Below are 21,510 nucleotides of genomic sequence, written 5' to 3' on the forward strand. Positions count from 1 at the left end.
CTCACACCTAGCAGATTGGCTAACATGACAGTTATGGAAAGTAATGAATGCTGGAGGGGATGTGGCAAAGTGGGGACATTAATTCATTGCTGGTGGAGTTGTGAACTGATCCAGCCATTCTGGAGGGCAATTTGGAACTATGCACAAAGGGCGATAAAAGAATGTCTACCCTTTGATCCAGCCATGGCACGGCTGGGTCTGTACCCTAAAGAGATAATGGACAAAAAGACTTGTACAAAAATATTCATAGCTGCGCTCTTTGTGGTGGCCAAAAATTGGAAAACGAGGGGATGCCCATCAATTGGGGAATGGCTGAACAAATTGTGGTATATGTTGGTGATGGAATATTATTGTGCAAAAAGGAATAATAAAGTGGAGGAGTTCCATGGAGACTGGAACGACCTCCAGGAAGTGATGCAGAGTGAGAGGAGCAGAACCAGGAGAACATTGTACACAGAGACACACACTATGGTATAATCGAACGTAATGGACTTCTCCATTAGTGGTAGTGTAATGCCCCTGCACAATCTGCAGGGATCAAGGAGAAAAAAACACTATCCATAAGCAGAGGACAAACTGAGGGAGTAGAAACACCGAGGAAAAGCAACTGCCTGACTACAATGGCTGAGGGGACATGACAGAGGAAAGACTCTGAGCGAACACTCTGATGCAAATCCTAACAACATGGCAATGGGTTCGAGTCAAGAACACATATGATACCAGTGGAATCACGCATCGGCTACAGGGGGTGGGAGGGAGGAAAATAAAATGATCTTTGTCTTTAATGAAAAATGCATGGAAATGATCAAATAAAATACTATAAAATTTAAAAAAATAAAAATTATTGTCATTATCATAGTAGTTAGAAATATACATAGACAAAGAGTTTGGTAGTAAGCTGTTTAGGATGATATATATATTTTTAAAACTAGGGGTGAAAAAAAGGTCTGTTCCAAGAGAAATGGGAAGAGAGAAGTAAAATGGGACAAATTATATCGTATAAAGAGGCACAATGAAGGGTACTATTGTAAAGGTTAAATTTAATGGTTGGATACAGTTTATTTACCAAAATAGAGGGGGAACAATAAAGTAGAGAAATGTAAAAGAGGTTAGAGAAAATACCTATACTAGTCCTTAGCCAGGAGGGCCAGTAGTGAGTAATCACATGGCCTCCTCCAACATGGAAGCTAGTCTCTTAGGAAACTAGGAAGGGAGTCAGCCTTTTCACTTACCCAGGTTTTGTACAAACAAAAGCAAAGCAACCAAAATTATAAGTGAAGCAACAAGCTGGAGAAAAAAAAATTATGTAACAAATTTCTCTGACAAAGGTCTAATTTCTCAAATATATAAAGAATTAAGTCAAATTTACAAGAAATCAAGCCATTACCCAGTTGACAAATGGTCAAGGGTTATGAATAGGCAGTTTTCAGAAGAAGAAATAAAAAAAATCATTAATCATATGGAAAAGTGTTCTAAATATCTCCTGATTAGAGAAATGCAAATTAAAACAATTCTGATGTACCACCTTACACCTATCAGATTGGTCAATATGATAGTAAAAGAAAATAATAAATATTGGAGGGGATATGACAAAATTGGGACACTAATGCATTGCTGGTATTGATGAAGTGATCCAACCATTCTGGAAGGCATTTTGGAATTATGCTCAAAGGGCTTTAAAAGAGTACCTGCCTTTTGATTCAGCAATACCACTGCTAGGTTTGTACCCCAAAGGGAGAAGAAAAAATGGGAAAGGATTTGTTTGTACAAAAAGATTTATAACTATGCTTTTTGTGGTGGCAAAAAAAAATTGGAAAATAAGGAGATGTTCCTCAGTTGGGGAATGACTGAATGATGGTGATGTAGTATTATTGTGCTATAAAGAATGGTAAATCGCTTGATTTCTATAAGAACTGGAAGAACCTACCTGAACTGATGCAGAGTGAAATGACCAGAACCATGAGAATATTGTACACAGTAACTGACACATGGGATATGAAAGGTAATAGACTTTGCTACTAATAGCAATGCAATGATCAAACACAATTCTGAGAGACTTATGAGAAAGAATGCTATCCACATCTAGAGAAAGAACTGTTGGAGTAGAAATGCAGAAGAAAAATATGATTTATCACTTGTTTATATAGGTAAATACTTTGGGGTTTTAAAAGACTACTCTTTTACAAAAATGAATAATATGGAAATAGGTTTTGAGTGTTAATACATGTATAACCTAGTGGAATTGCCTATCAGCTCTGGGAGAGGGGAGGGAAGAGAGGATGGAGAAAACATGAATCATGTAACCATGGAAGAATATTTTAAAGAAAATAAACTTACTGGCATAAAAAGAAACACATGATACAGAATAAAGATAAGAGGTATAAAGATTAAAATTAATATACAATAACTATTATATTTTATAAAGTTTTATTAATAATAAATAAAGCAAAAGAACTGCCTGAACTTAGGCTGGTTGCAGGTCAAAAAGAGGTGGGGGGGGGGGGGAGAGTTACAGCCACTTAAATACAATCATGTAAAATGCAAGGACTCAGGAAAACAGAAAAGAATTCTAGGTAATACAGAAAAGAATTTTGGATAATGTAGGGGTATTTTTGAGGTTCAAGAATTTCTAACTATACATTCCCCCCATGATCATTTGGGAGACTCATCTCTCCAATTTATCATTTAACATAATCAATTTTAAATTACAATAATTTGGGGATAAAAGGGAAAAAGAACAAACCAGTGATTGCTAGGTTGACAAAAAGCCAATTTGGGGGCAGTTCCCTTTGGCATGAGAGTATACATTCAAAACAAAAGCATTTCAACCACTTCATAGTTGTAACAGTTAAAATTAGTTTCTCTGCTAACAGTATTATATTTTATGAGGTTTATTAAAGATTATTAGAATTAAGAGATAAAGAAAATACAAAACAAGAAAAGCACATGTCTAGGCCCAGAGCCCATTCACAACCGCTCTTGCATTATTTCTTTTGAGACTAGGGGGAATAATAATCATGCCAATTCATAGGTAAGGGGCATTGATGAAAGAGGTCATGTAAAAGGGGGACTGGGTGGGCAATCACATCTCGCCAAGGACCACTCTGTGGTCTCCCCAGCTACCACGCGTGACTCTGTCAAGGAGTTGTGGTCTGATGGCTCCCAGCACCAACCTTTGACCATTTATCATTTGGGGAATGATTCACATTATAAATTTGACAAAGTTCTACAAATATTTGAGGTATGAGGCCTTTATCTAAGAAACTGACTATTAATTTTTCCCCTTTTTTATTTTCCTTCTAATTTTATTACATTGCTTTTATTTGTACCAAATATTTTCAATTTAATGTAATCAAAATTATCTATTTTACAACTCAGAATGCTTTGTCTCTTATTTATAAATTCTTCCTTCCATAAATCTGATAAATAATATTTTCTATGCTCTTCTAATGTATTTATGATATCTCCTTTCCCATTTAGGCCATTGGTGTAAGATATTGGTCCATAATTACTTGCTGCCAGACTACTTTCCACTTTTAATTCTTTTCCTAAAAACTTAAATCTTTACATTTATCAAACATCAGATTACTATAATAATTTACTACTGGGTGATACATACATACATATATATATATATATATTTCACTGATCTAATCTTCTAATCTAATCTTCTATTTCTTAGTACCAAATAATTTTGATAATTACCACCTCATAATACAGTTTAACATCTGGCTCTGCTAGACCTCCTTCCTTTACATTTTTTATTAATTCCTTTGATATTCTTGACCTTTTGTCCTTCCAAATGAATTTTGTTATTTTTTTCTAGCTCAATAAAATAATTTTGGGTAATTCCGATGGCACTGAATAAGTAGATTAGATAGAATTATCATTTGTATTATATTGCCTCTGCCTATTCACAAAGAGTTCCTGGATTTATCTTGGCAGGTATGCTCCCAGGTATTTTATATTTTCTATGGTTATTTTAAATGAACTATCTCTTGTTATCTCTTCTTGCAAAACATTGTTGGTGATATGTTAAAATACTGATGGTTTCTGTGGGTTTATTTTTATATCCTGCTACTTTGCTAGAATTGTTGTTTGTTAGCTTTTTAGTTGAATTGCTAGTATTTTCCAAGTGTATCATCATATCATCTACAAAAAGAGATAGTTTTAATACCTTATTATTGCCCATTTTGATTCCTTCCATTTCTTTTTCTTTTATTACTATTGTTAGCATTTCTAATACAATATTGAATAATATTGAATGTAATGAGCATCCTTGTTTCACTCCTAATATTATTGCAAAGGCTTCTATCTTATCCTCTTTATAGATTCTTGCTGATGGTCTTAAGGAGATAGTTCTTATCATTTTAAGGGACAATCCATTTATACCTATGATTTCAAGTATTTTTAATAGGAATGAGTGTTGTGTTTTGTCAAAAGTTTTTTCCTGCATTTCTTGATATAATGTTTTATTTTTGTGACATAATCATTTATGTTCATTGTTTTCCTTATATTGAATAAGCCCTGCATTCTTGGTATAAGTCTTACTTTGGTCACAGTGTATGATCTTCATGGTATGTTGTTGAAGTCTCCTAGTTAGTATTTTGGCATCAATATACATTAGTGAAATTGGGCTATAGTTAGCTTTTCCCGCTTTAAGTATCAGCACCATATTTGTCAGAAGACTATTTTTAAATTGTACAAAATGCATAGGATTAGAAGGGAGACCAATTATTTTGAAATTAAATTATAATTTTTTTCCCATCCAAATTCATAGACTTTCTGAAATGTCATCCTAGACCCAGGTTAAGAAACCCTGATCTAGTCCAACCTACTTATTTTACAGATAGAGAAAAGGAGGTCTAGAAGAGTGACTTAAGTAAAGATGTATAGTTATTGAAGCTGTGGTTGAAAGAAATTGGTGGAACTCAATTGATTTTCATGTGGTTGTTTGAAAACAAAAGTGTCTTGCATTTCAGTTTATTGGGTAATTTTATTTGATTATGGTTACTCATAGTTCAGTGTTTGTCCTTTTTGGTTTTGTTGTAGAGAGACCAAAGAAAAATTCTTAACTCCCTCTTATCCGGAGCATTGGCAGGAGCTCTTGCTAAAACTGCAGTAGCTCCTCTGGACAGAACCAAAATCATCTTTCAAGGTAAATGCTCTCAATGCTTTGTGTGGTGGGAATGTTTAACTTGGTGAAGAAAAAATTTAGGGAACCATGATCCCTGTCTTCAAGTATTTGAAGGACTGTCATATGAAAGAGGGGTTGGTCTGGTTCTGTTTAGCCCAAGAGGGAAGAACTGAGAGAAATGGAAGGAAGTTGCAGTGGGACAGATTTCAGCTGCATATCAGGGAAAACCAATATTAGGATTATTAAACTGCAGTGCATTTTTAAAGGAAGTAGTTGGTTTCCTTGTATCAGAAGTGTCTAGGTAGAGGGCAAATAAATAAGTTAGGAATATCATAGAAAAGATTCCTCTTTACTCTCTGGGTGGACTGGGTAAGCTCCAATGGCTCTTTCAACTCAGAAATTCTGAGAAAAGAAGAAACAGCCCTTCCTTCATCTAACTTTTCTTTCCTGTCCCCCTTCCCAAAGAAGAGAAAAGATATAAAAGAAAAATGGGTAAAATTTCCCTCTCGTATGTGTTCCCCTGTTAGAAATGGTGTTTTCCCCACTAGATCCTCACTCTAACCCTAACCCTGATCCTCACTTGGAGGACCTTCTGGTTAAAGTCTAAATTTTCCTGGATAGTTCTTAACAGAATAATTTCATTCTAGCAGTCCAGTCATGACTATCTGTGAATTATAATTTTCTAGTAAGAAATAAGTTTGGTTATACAAATACTTCAATTTTTATATTTGTTTCCTTTCACTTGTTGTTAAAGTGAAAGAGACTCTTGTGCAGAAGTTATCTCAAATTCCATTCTTTGGGGTAGATTAGAGCAAGGTGGCCACTGACTTAGGTGTGCCTGGCCATTTCTGCCTCAGTGTGGTATGTTCTTATTTTGAATTAGAAGTCAGTAGCTTGGTGTACCTTCCCTATAAGATGTGGATAATTCTTTATGTGGAAGCAAAACCATGAAGAGAAAAAAGGACTAGTTATACTGAGGTACTACACCCAGAATTTAACTCACTTTTTTGTCCTTGGCTTGCTTGATTCTCTGCCTGTAGTCACCCCGAAAGAGGTGGCATTTGCCTCCATTCGTTTTCCATCTTTTCTTTGTGTCTCAGTTTCCTCTTTAACAGAGATTCCATTCGCTTGCCCGCTGACTTCAGCTGCCCAAAGTCTTTCTGTCTAGGCCTGCCTTCTGAAAGTTCCAACATTACCTAACCTTATTTCTTCCTTCCTACCAAAAATTATATTTTCTCAGTTTTCCTGAGCTCAGAATACATTATTGTTATTAATTACAATAATAAAATAATTCACAGTAAGATATGTGATATCTGTCCCCTCTTTAAAAAATCCTTTCCAAAGGATGTTAGTATTTTAAAAGAAGTATAATTGCCTGGGATAGGTATCTATTCAGTAAATATGTTTGAATCTTATAAAACCTGGCCTCCTTTTCTCCTTGCTTCCTCTCCCCACCTTCATTTGAGTCATGTTCTCTCTGAACCTAAAGGAATAGGAATCAGCAACTTCTAAAAGGCTGTCTTGTAAAGAAACAGGAGCTTGAGCAAGAAAGAAGCCTGAGCAGACTCTAATTCTATTAGGAATTTTGGTCCATTCCCTTTTTCACTACTGACTGACTTAATCTTTGCTTCCCTGTACTTCAAAAGGAATTTCAGCACAGCCCTTCCAAATCTATCACCAGCCTCTGCCTCATCCATTTTACACATGCCCCTTTTTGCTTCCTTAGCTCACCAAAAGATAAGTTCATTCTCAAAAGGGTTTTGCTGGCATTAAGGAGGAAAAGGCAAAATCAAACTTTCAGAGCACTGAATTGTTGTTTTAGAACAAAAGGAATCTTATCCCAAGGTTGCCCCTCTCTGGCCCAAAAGACTGGCACAAAAGTCTCTGGTTGATTAGTATCTAGCCTGGCCCACTCTTCTCAACTTGGCCTGCCAACCTGTTTCAATGAAATATAGAGTCTGATGTGATGGAATTTGAGAGACCACAACAAATTTCACAGTTGATAGGAGCCTCCAACTAGTGGAGGTCTTATCTCCTATCTCTTTCTTTACTCTTCACACTGATCAGCCTTGAGATATTGCTGCCTCTGCCATATTCTCTTCCTTTACTCAGATTATTGCTGCCACCTTTAATGTCTCCTAGAATGACTTTTTCCCATGTGTTCCTTCTAAATTATAAATCATAACTGAGTTTAGCAAGGAATAAATTTTTAAAAGAAGAGTAGAAGATAAAAACAAACAAAATATAAAAGCACAATAAATCAGAGTTCCAAAAGGTAACTGACCAGTATAATTGAACAATCTTTCTAACTAAACTTGTTTAATCCTAAACCCTAATAAGGAGTAGACCCAGCCTCTAGAAACTAGGCTGCCATTTTTGGCAAGAAGAAATGTGTCATGTATATAGCTTTATTCTGAGCCTCCTGAAGAAATTCTTCATGTGATTAGTTTGGAAATAATTATATTGAGGTTATTTGAATTAGAAAGTTGCCTAATTGTGATAGAAACTGTTTAAGAGAAAAGGTTGTCAAGAAGTTGACAGTTGAATTCTGATATAAAGAAGCCTCTTGTAGATTTTATAGATCCAGAATTATGTTCTTCTTGTATTAAAAGTGCCCCCCTTGGGGGGAGACTTAAGGGACATCTGACTTGTTGGTCTTGGGATAGTTGAAAGGTTGTCACATTAAAGAAAGATGTGACTTTTTCTGCTTGGCACCAGGGGGCAGAATAGGGCTATTGAATAAAGTTACAAGAAGACCTTTCAACTGAATAGAAAAAAAGAAATTCATGTAAACTATCTGACTATTGAAACACTTCCTTGAGGAGGTATGGAGTTCCTTTTCACTGAAAGTCTTTTCAGGGCATTGGGGGATGCTGGAGAAGGAAGTTGTATCTCAGGGAGGGATAATTCTCAGTGATCCCCAAGATTCCTTCCAACTAAAGTCTATGATCCTCTGTCATTACATCATTGCCACATTAGCACCATCCTGCATGAGTGGCTAATAAATGTCAACACTCATGCTTTCTGTCACAGGTACTTGATAGGTTTTATAAACTGGTGAAACATTATGTCTGTAAATCAGTCATTCTCCATAATATTCCAGAAAACCCATTCCTTCACACTGCTGCCATCCTAGTGCTTAGTTCTGTTACTTTTTCCCTGGACTATGTGTATGGTACTAGGCTCTTTATTTGTCTCCCCTTTCTCCAATCCGTTCTTTACATAGTTCCAACCAATGGAATATTTTTAAGCCATGATTTTGACTACGTCATTCCCCTACTCAATTTCAGTGGCTCCCTATTGCTTTTAGGATAGAGACTCATTAGCCTACCATTTAAGACTTCACAGTCTGGCTTCAGCCCACTTTTAAAGCTTTATTTCACATTATTCTACTTCAGCTTCTCTTAGTTCTAGTGCAATTGAAGGGAACTATGACTTCTTCATCTATTTCCTTCTGTCTTCCTCTTTGCATTCACATAAGCCATCCTCCATGTTTTGAATATGCTCATTTTTTTTTTAACCTCAGGGCTCAGCTCATGGTTTCCATGAAGTCTGTTGCTGGAAAAGTGCCTTTTCCCCTCCATTTCCCTGCAGCAGTACTGTCTATTTTTTATGTCTTTCTCCTCCATGATATTCCATCTTACACTTCTGTATTCTCCTCTTCCCTCAGGAGAATTTTATCTCTTAGAAACATCCGGGAATGTTATCTCCTAGAAAAACCCAAGGCTGTCATTTTTATGCTCTGTGTCTGACACAGCTTGAATGTTGTTGAGTTTGATGACCTTCCACAGCCAGGCTTGACTCTAACTCTAAGTTTCTCCTTCTTTCTGAAATGAGCATCCCCCTCTGCCCTGCACATCCATTTTCCAAAACTTTTATAGAGCCAAAAGCAACCTTGGATATAATCAACCCCTCTAACTTGGGGTCAAATTAGAAAACAGAAGCCCAGAGAACTTAAGGGACTTGTCCAAGGTCACATAGGTCATAAGAAGCAAACCCAGGATTCACTTCTAGGCCTTCTGACTGCCAATCAAATGCTTCCTCTCCAACCCTATAGTGCTCAGTTGTATGTCTCCCTGGCTGGTTAATGTCCCTTGAATTGCACCCAGGAAATCTTCTTACAAACAGTTGGGGGGAGTATTTCCTTACATCTTCTGGTTAGAGTATAGTTTGGGGAAGGCATATCATTCCAACAACATGTGGTATTTAGCTCTTTTGACTACTTGAGAAGTTGATATTTATTTGGACAAACAAGTACTTAGAAAATTTACTTTTCTTGTTACTTTCCTGGATAAATTGATGAAGTGGACCCGGAAATATTTCCTTGTATTAAGAGTGGTACCGAAGGCCTGGCTGCTACTGCCAACACTGACCAGGCCCCAATCTTTACAGCCTCCCTACCCCAACCACAACTACAGGCTTTTGATCCCTCTTGATATAAAATAAGAAAAAAGGTGTCTTAAAGTGATTTATATTCTAGAGAAGCCATAGCTATCTCATATTCTAGTTAAGGCTATTAGTGTTAGCAAAGTAACCATTCCTACCAACTGATTTGACTTTGAAGACCCCAGTAGGTGTCCAGTATCTGGCACATAATAACTTAAATAATTTTGGATTAATTGCTTGAACTCTTTCAATTACATTGTACATTATAATAGAAATCAAAGGAGGAAAGCCTCCCAGCTCTCACTTGGGCTTTAAGAAACTGCAATATGCATAGCAGCCACACCCAAGTAAACTGTCTTGGCAGACAGGCTAACCCAGTTTCAGGGTAACTGTCAGGCCTCAAACCCATTGGTGAGTTAAGTGGGGGGTGTCTACCCCAAGAAGGGGAAGACTTCCCCCAGTGGAAGGGGTGAATGAGAACAGTTTGTTCCAACAGCCATGAAGCTGTGAAGCACTTAGAGTTTGGCTAGACACTGAAGAAGCCAAGGTCACCCACTGCATCCTGAGCCATTACCTGTCTTCTTGACTCTTTTCTTGCCACTGGACTTCAGAGACTCTGAGGTGCCAGTGACTTTTCTTCTCACAACTCTAATTCACTTAAATCCAATTTATTTATAAGTCAAAAGATAGCACCAGTGATATAATCTGGGACCTCTTCCAATACAAAGAGCAACAACTAACGAACAACATGATGATTATAGTAACTGAAGTCATAGAGAACATTATGATTTTACTTCTGTTATTTGATGCTTAAAACACTCCATTAGGTAAGTTACTGAAGAATGATTATCCATGTTTTATGAGTGAGAAAATGGAGGCTCAGAAAGAGCAAGTGATTGGCTAAGGGCCACACAAATAAGTGACCAGATCAGAATTGAAAATTAGACCTTCTGACTCCCAGGCCAGTACCTTTTCTGCTTTTATTTTTCCATCAGTGCCTTCTACTCCTCCCCCCACCCCACATCATTTTCCATAATACCTGAGAAAGAGATTCTTTTAATCAGAATTTGGGAGTTGGAAGGGACCTCAGTAGCCATAGAGTCCAACCGTTACATGAAAGAAATCCCTACTATAAAATACTCCCAAAATGGTCATCTACTGTCTCCCATAGGACTTCAAAGGAGGGAGAATATGCCAGTTCTAGAAGATAGCATTCCAGTTTTGTCCAGCTCTAATTGTTAGCAAGGTTGTTTTTTTTTTTTCCTGGCATCAAGCCTTTTTTGCAGCTTTCCTATTGCTACTGGTTCTGCTTTCAGGTTGCAGGTGGAAGGTAAATATTAGAATGTAAACTCATTGCAAGGATAGATTATTTCATTCTTTGTATCTCCAACACCTGGCACATAATGAGTGGTTGATAAATACTTGATTGAAATAGAAAAAGTGCAATCTCTTCTCTACATGACAGTTTTCAGATACTTGAAAATAGTAACCATTCCCCCAACCTGTCATCTCTTCTCCAGACTAATATACCCTTTTTATTCATCAAGCCTTTGTTATGATGTTGGCTCAAGAACCTTCACTGTCCTGGTTGCCCTTCTTTAGTTTATCAGTTTTCTTAAATTGTGTTGCTCAGAAATGAACCCAATACTCCAGACGAGATTTGACCAGGGTATAGTATAACAGACTCGGTCTATGAAAGCCATTGGCAAAGCCATTTACAGATAACTACTCCCCTCCCTTGGAGAAGTTGTCAAGGGTTGGGGTTTTTGCGCTGTTGTTGTTGTTGTTTTAAATAATATTCCAAGACTGAATGCTTTAAGTGAAAGAGCCCAGCAGCACAATGAGTATATTCCTGTCTGGGTTTGTGGTTTATGAAGCTCTAAGGTTACAAATATCTGACTGATTGAAAAAATTCTTCAATTCCATAGTACCATGGATCCCATGGACACTCTCTCTTTAGTCATATCGGAGTCCTGGTCTATTGATATTTTACAAGAAAACAGTGTAACTTTAGCTCAGTATATTTAGGTTCCATGTTTAGGTTCTCACACTGCTCAGTGGAGGCTGGCCACATTATAGAATCACCAAATTAGATAATGTTTTAAGTTCACCAAATTTAGTAGATTTGAAAGAGACCAAGAATAGAAACCATGTAATTCCAGAGCTGGAAGAACTGTAAAAGATGGAACACATTTTAGAATTGTAATTTCCATCAGAGATCGTCTAATCCAAAAGTGTCCAACTCAAGGTCCTGCAAAACTCTGCAGTACAACCCAAACCAGATCAAAATGTAACTGGGAAATATTTAACAAAATAAGTAACATAACATAACAGAACTATGTCTAGTCTTCCTAGTCCCCAAGGCAGAGTAGTTAGAATTGACATTCAAACCACACACATCTGTAGGCCATACTTATTCTTTTGAGTCAATAGGCCTTTGTGTGTGACCTCTCCTTTAAGACTGCTCTTGTTCACTTTAACAGAAACATAAGGAGTGGCAAACCATTGAAGTATGATTTGCCTGAGGTTCTGCATGCCTTCCTTTGCCATAACCCTGGTGCCAGCATAAACTGGAATTGTTATCTTCTGACCAAGGATGGACCCATCTCAGGTTATTAGAACCTTTTATGGCTTTATTGTTCAGTCTTTCAGTCATGTCTGACTCTTTGTGATCCCATGGGCCATACTGTCCAAGGGATTTTCTTGGCAAGGATAATAGAGTGCTTTGCCATTTCTTTCTTCAGTGGATTAAGGCAAACACAAGTTGAATAATTTGCCCAGAGTTACACAACTAGGAACTATCTGATGCCTAATTTGAACCTGGTTACTCCTGACTCTGTCCACCAAGCCACATACCTGCATCCTTATGGATTCATTGTCAAATGTAATTTAGCATATGAATAGTCATTTTTTATCTAGAACTTTCCATCTTATTGCTTTGTTGTGGGGTTTCTCATCATCTAAGCAGAATCAATCCAGAGCCTTTCAGAATAACAGGAAGTATTATTGATCCTTCAGGTGAGATAAAATATTCTGCCTCAGCATGAAACTTTCCCTTTGGGTCCAGAATTAATCTCTTGTAAGAGACTTTTTTTAGAGATTTGGAGAGAAAAGGGAATTACTATCTCTATTTTTCTAGCTAATGACCCGAGGATCTACACCTTTGCGAGAAGGGTCTTTGTAGAGTTGTTGGACTATTCTTATCACCCTCTCCTCTCTCACCTAAAAATCCCAAATCCTAAAACTAGCTATCCTACACTAATCCAAACCTCTTGATTGTTTCTAGAGGTATTGGTCTGTGGTAGATTAGACAGGGACCCAAGGGGAAAGATCCCAAGTCCAGATAGACTCAGACCTCCCATTCACTGACAGCTGCAGATGACTGGATGTTGGTTCAGGTTAGCTTCAGGTTCAGAGACCTTCCAAGAGAAACACAGGTATCAACAGCAAGGACATGTACAGGAACTCTGCCAAGTATTTGGCAGCAAATCCTTCCAGGTGCTTGCAGGCAGCAAACCCCCAGAGAGACTCTCAGCTTAACCATTCCTTTTCAACATTCCAGAATCTTTCCTCATGCATCTGTCCTCTGCAGATCATCATCTCTTACTATAATCCTCTATTTCTTATAACCCTTTGATTAACCAAATGCTTTGAATAAAGGAATTCTTTTTTGGTTTATAGAATTCTTTTTTTTTTTTTTAATTTTTAATTTTTCCATGTTTCCATGATTCATTCTTTCCTCCCTTCTTCCTTTCCCCCTCTTAGAGCTGTGTAAAAATTAATTTAAAAATACAATAATAAAAATATTATATTTTAAGAGATTTATTAATGATCATTAGAAATAAAGGAATAAAAGGGATACAAAATAAAACCATGTGCCCATGACTATTTAGCCATTTTCAAAATCCCCACTCACCACCACCACCATGCTCACTGCAAGCCAAAGAGGTGGAACCCTCCACATCCCCGCCTAATATCCCCTGTCTACAGGAAGTGTGTAACGACAGGAAGTCAGTGGTGGGCTCCCGAGAAATGTAGTTCTTTTTTAGAGTAACATATTTTCAATTATACAGCTGACAAACAGTTCCACTGGGTTGGGCAAATGTTGTCACTTTATCTATTTCCATATTACTCACTTTTGCTATAGAGCAATTTTTAAGGCCTAAACCCCAAATCAAATTCCCATATATACATGTGATAAGTAATGTCATATATTTTTATTTTGCATTTGTACTACCATAGTTCTTTCTCTCAATGTGGCTAGCATTCACATAATATATTGCTACTAGTAGCAAAGTCCATTACATTGGATTGTTCCACAATGTTTTACTTTCTATGTACAATGTTCTTCTGGTTCTGCTCATTTTACTCTATCAGTTCAATGAGGTTCTCCCAGTTCATATAGAAAACTTCCAGATCATCAATCCTTATAGCACAATAGTATTCCATCACCATCATATATCACATTTTGTTCAGCCATTCCCCATTCGAGGGACACCCCCCTCATTTTCCAATTTTTTGCCACCACAAAGAGCACGGCTATGGATATTTTTGTATAAGTATTTTTCTTTATTATTTCTTTGGGGTACAAACCCAGCAGTGGTATGGCTAGATCAAAGGGTATGCATTCTTTTAAATCCCTTTATGCATGATTCCAAATTGCCCTCCAGAATGGCCAGATTAATTCACAACTCTACTAGCAATGCATTAGTGTCCCAGTTTTGCCACATCCCCTCCAACATTTATTATTTTCCTTTACTGTCATATTGGCCAATCTGCTGGTAGGTGTGAGGTAGTACCTCAGCGTTGTTTTGATTTGCATTTCTCTAATTATGAGAGATTTCGAACACTTTTTAAATTGCCTATTGATAGTTTTTATTTCTTTATCTGAAAACTGTCTATTCATGTCCTTTGATCATTTGTCAGGTGGGGAATGGCTTGATTTTTCTGTACAATTGACTTAGCTCCTTATAAATTTGAGAAATAAGACCTTTGTCAGAGGTTTTTGTTATAAAATCCCCCCCCCCAATTTGTTGATTCCCTTCTAATTTTGGTTGCATTAGTTTTGTTTGTACAGAAACTTTTAAATTTAATATAATCATAAGTATTCATTTTGCCTTTTGTAGTGTTTTCTATCTCCTGCTTGGTCTTAAATTCCTTCCTTTCCCATAGATATGACAGATATACTATTCTATGGTCACCCAATTTGTTTATGACTTCCCTCTTTATATTTAAGTTATTTACACACACTGAGTTAATCTTGGTATAGGGTGTAAGATGATGATCTAAGCTTAATTTCTCCCATACTGTTTTCCAATTCTCCCCACAGTTTGTCAAATAGTGGGTTCTTGTCCCCAAACCTGGAATTTATCGAACACTTAAACCCTTCTATCTCTAAACCAGTACCATGTAGTTTTAATGATCACTGCTTTATAGTATAGTTTCAGATCTGGTTTATAGAATTCTTAGCACTCATAATTTTGCTCTACTCATCTTAACATTGGCTCATAATGTTATTGTTTCAGGGTGTGTATTTTATTTCCCTGACCAGATCATAAACTCCCTGGGGGCAGGAATTGTGTCTTGCATTTCTTTTGTATCCTTCATAGTACTGAGAATATAGTAGGCATTCAATTAATACAGCAATATACAGTTTAATACATTGTCTGGGAACAGGTCATCTTTGAATCTCTTTACTAGAAAAAGGAGCCAGGGCTACTGTCTCAGGTCCATGCCTCTTAAGGGTCTTCCAGGTTTGGGAAAGGCCATGTTCCTGGGTGACTGAGGCACCAGTGATAACATAGAGATGAGAGGGATGCCACATGGGTTCTATCCTCATGGGGCTTCTTTGTTGCTTAAAAGAGGAAAGAATAGGGAGCTAGATGGAAGGAAGAGGGAAAGAAGAGAAAACTTTGCTGAGGCCTGGGCAACAAGGACCTCATGCTCTCCCAAAGGCAGCACTACTCTGTAAACAGGTAATGGCCCTTGAGGGGCCCTTTGTGAATCACTACCCATCCTTTGGTTTTGGACAGCCTTTGAATGGTCTTCAGGGAATAACAGTATGTCTTTCAAGGATAGCCTGAAAGGGGAAAATTCCAGAAAAGTGCAGAATAGAGGAGGGCTCTCATGTCTAATGAGTAGTTGTCCTTGGGAATTTTTATTATTTAGAGTGTCACTTAGTTTTTTTGGTTTTAAGAACATCAAGTAAAACTCTGATTCTTGACTAAAAATTTAGTCCTCTACTTACAGTTCATCTGTAATAGCTGTACATTTTTCCAATTTTGATTCAGTGAATAACAGAAATGATCTGTGTTGGTGTTACATGGAACTTCGATCTTGCTCCTGAAAAGTCCTGAAAGTCCTAACAATCTCTTATTCTTGTGTTTTTTCCAGTGTCTTCAAAAAGATTTTCTGCCAAGGTGAGGCAAAATGCTTAACCCATGCTGACTTAAAGGATTTGCTTACCAGCCCCCTCAAAGCCTTCCTCTTTGGAGTGGTTAAGAGCTGTCTCGCTTGCATTTTATTTGCAGAATGTTCTCATAAAATGTTACAAGAAAGAAAAATTTTTGAAAGATGCATTTTTCCTTCACTCCTCCTTCCCAAACCAAATCACAGGGATTGATCAGGTACCTAATGGTATCCCCATAGGTCTAAGGTAGAGGATATATCTTTACCACCTAGTGATTTGACATGGCTGCCTTGCATAGAGTGGCTGCTACCACTATTGCTCAGATTGAGAGACAATGATTTGGAGCTTTCAAGGGACCCTGTCTCTTTGTATGGTTCTTGGGAATCTCTTTGCAGCTCTGGTTTTCTGTGCGTGTCTGACTACATGCAGCTACAGAGTAGAATAGCCTATTCTCCAGAGTGCTAAGGGCCTAAGGGAAGAATGTAAATGGCTAATGTCTTCCAATTTGTTCAGGTTTTCAGCCCAGGAAGCCCGCTCTGCAGGGACTTGATCTATCCCAAGTGAAATGTTTGAAAGGCAAAGCAAGCAAACAGCAAAGCAAGACCTGATGCTTTTTCTACCAACCTGCTAACTCACTATTCTCATTTCCTCTTATATGTAGGAAGCCTTTAAGGTCATCTACTTCACCTACCTCAATGAAGGTTTCTTCAGCTTGTGGAGAGGCAATTCTGCCACCATGGTCCGTGTGATTCCCTACGCCGCCATCCAGTTTAGTGCCCACGAGGAGTACAAAATAATCCTGGGCCGTAACTATGGCATCAAGGGCGGCGAGTAAGGCAGAAGGGATTTCCTTCTTTATTTCACAGCTCCCCAGAATAGGGTGGAGCTGACTTAGAGGGGCAGCAACCTTGACTCTTACTGATTTTATGCAAACATTAGCAATATCTTTCCCCATATAAACATATAGTGGAACTGCTCCAGAGAGCTGGCCCATGGAGGCATTGTTATGCCTTTTTGTTATGGGTGGGAAGGGGAGAAGTAAAATCGGAGAAGGAGCAGAGAGAAAAAGTAGGCCTTCATTGCCTAGTACGTAGTCCTATTGTTGTCAAGGAAAGAGTCTAGGTGCCAGAGGAATCTCTGAAAAGTATCAACTTAAAAAGGAATTATAGAGATCCTCTCATCCACCTTCCCCATTTTTTCAGATGAGGACACCGAGGCTCAGACTAAGTGACTTGCCCTGAGCTCACACAAGCAGTAAGTAGCCTGGCCCAGTTCTGATCCTTAGTCTAGTGTCCTTTCTGTTACAGTCTATTCCACAAGATCCAAGCAGGGCCAGCTCTTAGTGACTAGTAGTTAGAGAGTGTCATGCACAGATTAGCTCAGGATATAGACTTTAAGGTTATTGGGGTGATGTGTTGTTCCTCATGCTTTCCTCTTGTTTGTCTCCCTCACCTCAATTCAGGACTTTGCCCCCTTGCCCAAGACTTGTTGCTGGTGCATTAGCTGGTATGACTGCTGCTTCTCTAACCTATCCACTGGATTTGGTGAGAGCCCGGATGGCTGTCACACCCAAGGAAATGTGAGTTTGAAACATAATGGTTACAATAACTAACTTTTATACAGAATTAATTTGAAATTTACAAAGCACTTTACATAAGTTCTCTCTTGAAAATCACAGGAATGCTGTAAGGGTTAAAAATTAAAGAGTTGGACTTAATGTATAAAATGTGGTTGCTGAAATTATTACTCAAGTCAGAATGACTTTATAGCAATTTACTTATAAAATAGAGGAAAAGAGTGAAAATAAGGAAATGAGAGAGAGTAGATATTTACTCCAGCTCGAACCAGGCAGAGTTTCAGAGGCCCCAGCAAAGGGGGCCCAGTGGCAAATTAAACAAGGGTTTTAGCTATGAGGCCTCCTCCAAAACAAGTGGTCTCTCTGGAGGCTAGTACCTCCAGAAAAGCCAGGAAAGGGAGTCAGCCTTTTTACTCACCCACGTGATAGTTCTAAGGGAAAAATCCAAGAGCAGCCCAAGGTCCCTAGCCAGAGTTCCTTCAAGGTCAAGTTCCAAGGTGAAAGAGCTTGGTCACAGGAAGTTCGTGCCACTTTTAAAGACCGTTCCTTTCGTTACTTCTTGTGCCTTCCTTCCACTTTATATGGACCAATTGCAGCTATAGCTTTGCTTAGGACTGCCTAGGAGGCAGTCAGTGGGTTTCTGATTCATCACCCACTATTGCACATGTGGGTCACAGACCTCCCCATACTTAAGGATAAGTGGGGTGTATATGCTTCTGGTGATTAAGTCTAAAAATGGGCAGGGGACAGTTAATCCCATCTTCCCAGTAGGTACTATAGTAATTTTCATCCCTAGTTCACAGAAGAGAAACCCGAGACCCAGGTAAAATGTTCTCAACTCTAACTGTACCAGCTTGTCAAGGCAAGATTTAAATCCAGGACTCAAGTCCAAGACTCAGGACTGAGTCTAGCTGTCTTCTTTTTCTCCAGGCCACATAACATCTGGTCTGAATTGGATTTCTTAGATGTACATGACCAGGAACCCAGTAAAGATTGTGGATCTTGAACTTCAGATCCTAATTACAAACCAATTAGTTTGAAGATGGCTTTCCCAAAGCTCCCCACCCACTGTGGTATGACAAGCAAGCCTGGCACAGGCTACAGCAGGTGGTGGAAGGTAGTGGGAAAACAGTAATTGCTTTTTCATCCTTGGGTGATGGGCTATGCATGAATCAAACTCTAAGTATAATCCTGAGTTAACAGACAGGAAATTCTCTCGAACCAAATATTTTATCTTGTTAGTCCCGGATATTGAAGTTTTATTCTAACATTTGGGTTTACTTCACATGACATTGTTTTACTTAACACCTTTTCACAGTACAGTTCCTGCTTTACATGAATTTGCATTATGTAAATTTGACTCCCCATGTTGACTGGAGCTCTAGCTCCAGGCAGCCAGTAGCACTAATGCAGCCCTACTCCAGGAATCTTCCAGAAGCTTCATTGGCTGCAGGGGACCCAAGCACTAAAGCTACTCCAGCTTTGGGAGATACAGAGCCATAGATCAGGGCCCCACAAGGGGAGAAGAAAGTCTGTAGAATAGTCTACTTATGCTCAGTGAGAATTGACTTAATGTTACTTAGGCAATTTAACTAGATCACACCATAATGTCGCAAAATCCAGTCACAAACTACATCTGCCTGAGATAAAGTATATGGACAGTTTCAAAAAAAAGAAAGTTGAACAGTTGATTAATGGAAGGGCTGGTGGTAGGTCTCTTTATACTTGAAATTGAGGGCATATCTTTTTTTTAATTATAAAAAAAAATTACCTTCTGTCTTAGAATCAATACTATTATTGGTTCTAAGGCAGAAGAGTGGTAAGGGCTAGGCAATAGGTGTTAAATGACTTGTCCAGGGGTGCACACATAGAAAGTGTCTCAGGCCAAATTTAAACTCAGGACCTCCCATCTCTGGGCCTGACTCTCAATCCACTGAGCCACCTAGCTGTCGCCCTGAGGGCATTTCTTGATTCAGAGGAATGTTCTTCTAATGGACCCATGGTACATCCATCCAGGCAGTCAATCCCCATGGTGGCCTGGCATAAAGCTGGCTTTCTTTGAGACTCTGGCCATTACTTCTGCAACCCACTGCTCCTGGTTACCCAGCTTTCCTTTCTACCAAGACAAAGTGAGGATTGGGTACATGTAACTCCCAAAGTATATTCATCTCTTGTTCCTAATGAATCTGACTCAGATGGCAGCAATACCCATCTTTCTTTTAATTCTCTGATTCTGCTTAGCATTAAGGGATTTCAGGTATTTGTAAAGACCTATTTTTGAAGCTTTTATATCTGAATTTCTCCCATTCAAAAACCTATTTTTTTTTTGTTTAAAATGTTATTCCTTTGAAACTAACTTCTTATAATGTTGTTTTACCTAATATTTTGGTGGAATCAATTAATGACCTTTAGTTAACTGAGAGTGGTGCATTGACTCCAGAGGAATATGTTTATGGTATCTGAATCTTGCTACATAGAAATATGAGTAATAATAGCATTTTACAGTTTACAAAATGTTTTATAGAGTAGATCGTGCAAATGATTATCTGTATTTTGCAATGACTAACCTATGGTCATTTGAACCCTGGCCTTAGAACTTTAAACCCAGGGATTGTTTTACTACACACAAAAGTGTCTCTGATAATTGAACAGATAGCTCATGTGAACCATAGGACACAACTATCACACTGATGAGTACTTGTTTTATGATTTGGCAGGTACAGTAACATCTTTCATGTCTTCATCCGAATGTCCCGTGAAGAAGGTCTAAAAACTTTGTACAGAGGCTTTACACCAACAATCCTTGGAGTCGTCCCCTATTCTGGGCTGAGTTTCTTTACCTATGAAACACTAAAGAAATTTCACCATGGTAAGAGGGCCTTGAGAATGTAGTATAGGCATGTTTCTTCTGGTGGTAGGGATGTATGAAAGAAAAAGCATTAAACTGAATAGGGAGTGAGTTTATTTTGTTTCATTTTAAGTATTTTATTTCTCCAATTAAATGTAATAACAATTTTCAACACAAGTTTTTTTCAAATTCATAAGATCCAAATTATCTTCTTCCCCCCTTCAACATGGTAAGCAGTTTGATACAGGTTATACATGTATGATCATGTAAAACATATTTCTATATTTATTAATACTCCAAAATAAAATAAAGTGAAAAATAGTATACTTTGATCTGCATTCATACTCCATCAATTCTTTCTCTGGAGGTGGATAACATTCTTTGTTGTAAGTCCTTCAGAATTGTTTTAGTTCATTGTATTGCTGAGAATAGCTAAGTCTCCCATTTGACCATTGTACAGTATTACTATTATCATGTACAATGTTCTCCTGTTTCTACTTACTTCACTCTGTATCAGTTCATTTGGTCTTTCCAGTTTTTTCCCAAAATCATGCTGCTCATCATTTCTTGTCAAACAATAGTGTTCCATCACAATCATACCCCACAGTTTGTTCAGTCATTCTCCAACTGATGGAAATCCCCTCAATTTTCAATTCCACAAAAAGAACTGCTATAAATATTTTTTGTGCAAATAGGTGCCCCCCCCCTTTTTTACATCTTTTTGGGATATCAACCTAGTAGTGATATTACTGGATCAAAAGGTATGCATAATTCTATAAGTCTTTGGGCATAGTTCCAAATTGCCCTCCAGAATGGTTGGATCAGTTCATAATTCTGCCAACAATCCATTAGCATCCCAATTTTGCCACATTCCTTGCAATATTTATCACTTTCCTTATGATATGACACTTACTGTCATATCAACCAATCTGATAGGTGTGTGGTGGTACATCAGAGTTGTTTTAATTTGCATTTCTCTAATCAATAGTGATTTTGAATTTTTTCATATGATTATGGATAGCTTTGATTTCTTCATCTGATTACTGACTTACCTCTTTTGACCATTTTTCAATTGGGGAAATGACTTATATTTCTATAAATTTGACTTAGTTCTCTATATATTTGAGAAATGAGAACTTTGTCAGAGAAATTTG

The 21,510-nt window shown here is 37.9% G+C and overlaps 1 protein-coding gene across 1 annotated transcript in view; it reads left to right on the forward strand.

The window, feature by feature from the left end:
* The window catches only part of SLC25A42 (solute carrier family 25 member 42), a 94,720-nt gene that overhangs the window by 61,747 nt on the left and 11,463 nt on the right, over positions 1–21,510 (forward strand). The window contains exons 3-7 of the mRNA XM_007489269.3: positions 5,053–5,158; positions 15,917–15,942; positions 16,594–16,763; positions 17,395–17,511; positions 20,226–20,377. Coding sequence (XP_007489331.2) covers positions 5,053–5,158; positions 15,917–15,942; positions 16,594–16,763; positions 17,395–17,511; positions 20,226–20,377 — 571 coding nt within the window. The remainder of the gene's footprint in view (positions 1–5,052; positions 5,159–15,916; positions 15,943–16,593; positions 16,764–17,394; positions 17,512–20,225; positions 20,378–21,510) is intronic.

Source organism: Monodelphis domestica, chromosome 3, assembly GCF_027887165.1.
Source record: "Monodelphis domestica isolate mMonDom1 chromosome 3, mMonDom1.pri, whole genome shotgun sequence".
In the NCBI taxonomy this organism is placed as follows: domain Eukaryota; kingdom Metazoa; phylum Chordata; class Mammalia; order Didelphimorphia; family Didelphidae; genus Monodelphis; species Monodelphis domestica.